General features: G+C 39.3%; 1 protein-coding gene across 1 annotated transcript in view; it reads left to right on the top strand.

Annotated features, from left to right (window-relative positions):
* Positions 1–6275, top strand: part of plekhd1 (pleckstrin homology domain containing, family D (with coiled-coil domains) member 1) — a 13643-nt gene that overhangs the window by 6571 nt on the left and 797 nt on the right. Inside the window, exons 10-12 of the mRNA XM_037694693.1 lie at positions 1557–1689; positions 2819–2963; positions 5346–5489. Of these exons, the coding sequence (XP_037550621.1) occupies positions 1557–1689; positions 2819–2963; positions 5346–5489 (422 nt within the window). The remainder of the gene's footprint in view (positions 1–1556; positions 1690–2818; positions 2964–5345; positions 5490–6275) is intronic.

Here is a 6275-nt window from a genome sequence, read left to right as displayed (position 1 = left end):
GATGCTGCTCATTGATTGGATGCTGCTCATTGATTGGATGCTGCTCAGGCTGCTGGTATTGATTGTGAAGCACTAATGTTCAGCTCCGAGTGCAGAAACACACGGTCCATAACCCCGAGACCCTCTGAGTCCGACTCTCAGCTGGACCCGTCAACAGCTGCATCATCACAGAAGTGTCGTCACAGGGAATCATGCAAAATGATGACCTCACGTGCGCCGCAAAAAAATAAAAACATGCAACACAAAAACGACAAAGAAAAACAACTTAAAGTTCTCTGGACTGGTTTTATTCATCTGTAACAAAAAAACTGTTTATTACAGGAAAATCACAATATTATAAAACACAAAAAGTTTTATTTTTACAGAACCATGAATAAAATTAGTTAAAATTATATTAGTATGTTAGATTTTTTTAAACTATTTTTTGTAAGTTTGAAGCAGAAATGAGCACAAAAAAGTGGAAATTATCTAAAAAAAAAAAAAAAGCTGAAATTAACAATAAAACAATAGCTAAAAAAGCAGAAAGAAGCTTAAATTACCAGAAGCAAGTGGAGAGAGAACATTTTTGCTGAATAGGGCTGAATAAAGTTTAAATGAGTGCAAAAAATGTGGAATTAGTTGAAAAAGCTAAAATTAGCATAAAACAGCTAAATAGTAACTGAAATGGCAGAAATAGCTTAAACTTGCAGAAATAAGCTGAAAGGAGCACAACAAGCTGAAATTAGCAGAAAGAAATTAGAAGAAGCACAAACATGTTGTAGTTAGCGTAAAGCTGAAAGGAGCACAAAACGGCTGAAAAACAGCTGAAATCAGCTGAAAGTAGATACTTTTTTATTTGCACCAGGAAGCTGAAAGAAGCTGAAGCAGAACAACATGTGAAAGGAGCAGTAAAAGGTTGTAAACAGAGCTAAAGATTTGAAGGATGTAAAATGAACTCTATTCAGTTTCTATGAGGAAACAAATAGCAGAAAAGGCTAAATATTTCAAAAAGCTAAAGTTGCACCAATACCAAAAGTCAGCACCCTTCTCCTGAAAGAGCTGAACATTTTGATTTATAATTTGTTGAAATAGCTGAAAACTGTGGAACAAAATCGATGCCAAATTTATACAAAGAAGTAAAGTAACTATAAGAAAAATATCAACAGGTTCACAATAGTGTGAATACTTAATAAACATTCACTTAATAAGGAAATTGCATTTTCTGAGAAAGCTCAGTGTGAATACTGGGAGCTACTCGATTGTTGAAGCTAAAAGAAGAACCCTAGCTAAGAGCTAAAAGAAGCTAAAAGCTCTGTGCAAATCCACAATGATGCAATCAAAAAGCCACAAAATGGTCTCCTTGGTAAAATGAAGCGTGTCGTTCTTGTATTAATGTTAAAATGATTTTAAAGTGTGTGTTTGTTTGCGCTCATGTAACCAGAACCAAACACAACAAAATAAAGCTGACATCCATCAATCAGTCCAGTTTGGTGTTTTTTCTGCTAGTGGAAATCTTATGGAGTCATTTCAGTGTTGGTAAATCAGATTTGGTTTTCTTGTGTGTTTCTGTGCTCTAGGCTCCAGGAGAACGAGCAGCGAGCTAAAGTCCTGCAGCAGGAGAGGGAGTTCTTCTCAGCTCAGGCCCGGACTCTGCAGCAGTCCCTGTCCCAGCTCACTGTGGACAAGCAGCAAACTGAGGCTGAGCTCAAGGTGATGCTTCAGCTACGTCCTGCCGGCACGCACAAACAATCCATGTCAAAATGGCCGCCACAGCTAAACCACATTCACAGCTGGCTCAAGGTTGTAAAGGGCCATAAACAAGGTGTTACTTGTGTGGGGGGAGGCCTCGTTTAGATTAAAATCACCCCCCACACACACAAAACATCAGGTGGCAGGAGGAAAACTGTGGTCTGAAAAGTTCTACTGGAGTCTGGTCTATAGAGTTTGGTCTACTGGAGTCTAGTCTATGGAGTCTTGTCTGTGGAGTCTGGTCTATTGGAGTCTTTTCTGTAGAATCTGGTCTGTGGAGTCTGGTCTACTGGAGTCTGGTCTGTGGAGTCTGATCTACGGAGTCTGGTCTGTGGAGTCTGATCTACGGAGTCTGGTCTGTGGAGTCTGATCTACGGAGTCTGGTCTGGCTCAAGAGAGTCTAGGTTTACAGGTACAAAAACAGCAGTAGAGCTATGGCTAAACACGATGACTTCAGTTTTCTGATTGTTAAAACTTAAAAAACTTGGAATCCATCCATGCTTGTTGTCATCAAGGCATTTTAACAGAGGGTGAATTGTGCATGAACTATTGGGTTTTAAGGGCAGATAAATCTGACAATCATCAGCATAACAGTGAAAAGAAAGATCATGTTTCCTCAGGATGAACCCCAAAGGGAGCAGATAGAGTAAAAACAGAAGGGGTCTAAGAATCGAGCCCTGCGGAACCTCGTAGGAAAGAGGCGCTGAAGCAGATAACATATTACCGACATTAACATGAAAGGACTCGGATAAGAAGGGAACCATGTTAATGCTGCACCTGTAATTCCAAACCTGGGGTTCTACTGTGGTCAACAGTATCAAAAGCAGCAGTAAGGTCCAGGAGTACAAACACTGACCAGTCATTTGCTAAAAGAATGCCGTTACAAAGCCTTACTAAAGCTGTTTGTTATATACCCATTTCCTGAAAGAGCTAAAAGTTTTGAAATATGAATGGCTAAAATAGCCCAAAGTCTACAGAAGAAGTGGGACACCAACAGTGTGAAAGCTGAAGAATGAAAACAAAATGGTGGCTCATGTCTGCTCCTAGTTACATGAGGTACTGCGTGTGCGTCGACTTTTTCTGTTTCAAGGTGGAGATCGAGGCTCGTGTGGAGCTGGAGCAGAAGCTGAAGTGGGCTGAGGAGGCTCTGAAGGACCTGGAAAAAGGTCTGAACTCACTGGAACGAACCAAGGAGGGGGACGAGAAGATGAAAGGAGACGTGACGCAGCTAAAGAGTGAGTGCAGTCCATGAAACTACGTGTTTGCATGTGCACAAACAGAAAGTGCACGTGAAGTACCACAAACAAGGACGTGATCAAACAGGAAATCAATTTCCTGTGTTTTCTATCTTCTATCATAAAAAGTGAATTAAATTATTAACTTGAATAGCACTAGTCGTGATACAGCAGCAAGGTAAGATCTGTGGGAACCAACCTGAGCCAACGCTGAAAACAGGAAACGGGACCTAAAACTAGTTCTAGGACCGTCCTGTGGTGAGGCTGCAACAGCTCTGGCTTCAACTCCAGGTTCCTCTACAGTCTAGTATTTATACGTTGAAGCAAACAGTCAGTTTGAACTAAGATGTGCAATGTGTAGAGCTCAGAGCATGGACTTTGGTGTTTTGAACCAGCTTGACATGACTGTTGACAAGGGAGAGGGCGGGCACCGGAGGAGAGGGCGGGCACCGGAGGAGAGGGCGGGCACCGGAGACCATCTTAGCACCAACATAACTGTTTGTTTCCACTTTGGAATAAGCTGTTGGGGGAGAAGCAGTTTTGTTTGGTGTTTCCTCAGACTAATGAAGCCTTCTGGATGGAGGGCGAAACGTCTCAACACAAAAAGAAACCGTGCAGATGACCTGACTGAACATTGTTGGATTTTATACCTGGATTATTGAGCATGGACTTTGGTCTTCTCTTTCTCTTTCTCTCTTTAACTCGTCAGTGTTATGATATAAAAGTTATAAAAAAACAAACAATTATACATCCAAGTAAGATCATATGATAAAATATATTTCACAACGAACATCCAGTGATTACTTGTATGGTTTCACTAAAATATGTTTGTACAGTGTACAGCCTCATAGAAAATGAATTGAGCTCATTTTACATCCTTTTACTGCTCCTTTCACATTTTGTTGTTTCAGCTTCTTTGTGCAAATTTAAGCATCTTTTCAGCTAATTTCAGCTGTTTTGTGCTCCTTTCAGCTTTATTCTGCTAACTACAACATTTTTGTGCTTCTTCTAACTGCTTTCTGCTAATTGCAGCTTGTTATGCTCCTTTCAGCCTATTTCTGTAAGTTCCAGCCTTTTCTGCTATTTCAGCTACTATGTAGCTGTTTTTATTGTAATTTAAGCTTTTTCAGCTAATTCCATATTTTTTGCACTTATTTCAACTTTTGTCAGTCTAATTCAGCAAACGTGCCCTCTCCACTGCCTTCTGATAACTCGAGCTTCTTTCTGCCTTTTTAAGCTATTTTTCAGCTGTTTTTTTTGTGTGGCTAGTTTCAGCTTTTTTCACATAACTTCCACTTTTTGTGCTCCTTTCTGCTTCTTTCAGCCTATCAGGCTTTGGCCTTTCAGCCAACCAGGGCAAACATCCTTTCTGCTTTCTTCTGCTAATTTAAGCTTGTTAGTCATTTTCCGTTACATTTTTAGCTAATTTAAGCTGTTTTATTATAAATTGAAGTTTTTTGTGGTAATTTCTGCTACTTTCAGCCTAATTAACTTCTTTATGCTAAATTTAGCTTGCTATGCTCATTTCAGCTTTTTCTGCTGTTTCAGCTACTATTTAGCTGTTATATACTAATTTTAGCTTTTTCATCTAATTCCATTTTTTTAGCTCATTTCAGCTCTTTCTGTCTTATAGTTTCTTTATGCCTTTTCAGCTACTTTTCAGTTTGTTTTTTTAGCTAATTTCCTAATTTTTGTGCTAATTTCTGTTTATTTAAACCTAATTCATCAAATATGTGTTGTTGCTTTCTTCTGCTAATTTAAGCTTGTTCTACCTTTTCAGTTACATTTTTAGCATTTTTTTGCTAATTTCAGCTGTTTTATTATAAATTGACATTTTTTGTGGTAATTTCTGCTACTTTCAGCCTAAGTAACTTATTTGTGCTAAATTTAGCTTGCTTTGCTCATTTCAGCTTTATTCTGCTAGTTTCAGCTTTTTCAGCTACTATTTAGCTGTTTTATACTAATTTTAGTTTTTTCATCTAATTCCATATTTTTTTAGCTCATATCTGCTTGTTCTGTCTTATAGTTTGTTTCTTTATGCCGTTTCAGCTACTTTTCAGTTTTGTTGCTAATTTCAGCTTTTTTTAAGTTAATTTTCTAATTTTTGTGCTCATTTCTGCTTATTTAAACCCAATTCAGCAAATATGTGTTTTTGCTTTCTTCTGCTAATTTAGGCTTGTACTTCTATTTCAGTTACATTCCAGCATGTGTTTAGCTAATTTCAGCAAGTTCTTCAGCAATAAGCATTCACACTGCATTTTAGCAGGAAATGCAATGTCTCTCGTTTTGATGATGTCTGTAGGACTTTTAAAATATCTGGTCACAAAGACCTGAAGTCAGAGTGTTGGCAGCCAGTGTCACGTGCATCTGGTGTGTCTTCAGAGTTCTTTGAGGAGTGTATCTGTGCAGCGGAGATCGAGGCGAAGCTCCCAGCTATAATGAAGAATGCAGTGTATCTTCACAAAGCTGCTGCACGCAGAATCAAGAGCTGCCGAGTCCAAAGAAGAGCGTCCAGACGCCGCTGGTGTAAGTCTGCACCACACACTCGTGGTTTCTTTGTGGAAGAAACCGTTCTTACCTGTACACGCACTGAAGAAGCTACCACTCTTAAAAAGATTATCGCTGTTCCAGAAGCTCCAACAGGAATACTGAATTTCAGGTCAATTCAGTTAATTTATATAGCGCCAAGTCACAACAGAAGTCAGTGGAACAGTGGAAAGGAAAAACTCCCTCGTGAGGAGGAAACCTTTAGCAGAACCAGACTGGGGACAAGAGGCCATCTGCTTCGACCGGCTGGGTTTGAGAGGAACAGATACACAATGGCAGGTCAAGAATCACATGTTAAGATAGAAATAGTATCAAATGAAAACTATTCAATTTTAACAATTCATGTAAGGAAATGAGGTCAGTTTGTCCTCTAGTAGTGTGTCTATAGCAGCATAACGAGCCAACCAACTATAGGATTTATCAAAAAGTAAAGTCCAGTCTTCAAACTGGACAATGTGTCAGCCTCTCGGACAGAAACTGGAAGTTAGTTCCACAAGAGAGGAGCCTGAGAACTGGAAGATCTTCCTCCCATTCTGCTTTTGGAAACTCTAGGAACCGCGAGTAAACCTGCAGTCTGAGAGCGAAGTTCTCTGTTAGTAAAATATGGAACAATAAGATCTGTAGTATGAGATGGAGCTAGGTTGTTGAGAACTTTGTAGTTTAGAAGTTGTAGACTTGAAACCATCCATAACTTCAGGTCCAGAATGATTTAGGTTAATCTGCAGGTTAATCTGCAGGTTAGTCTGCAGGTTAATCTGCAGGTTA

This window comes from Nematolebias whitei, chromosome 21, assembly GCF_014905685.2.
Source record: "Nematolebias whitei isolate Nwh7 chromosome 21, NemWhi1, whole genome shotgun sequence".
NCBI classification, from domain to species: domain Eukaryota; kingdom Metazoa; phylum Chordata; class Actinopteri; order Cyprinodontiformes; family Rivulidae; genus Nematolebias; species Nematolebias whitei.
This window is presented reverse-complemented; position numbering and strand designations above follow the sequence as displayed.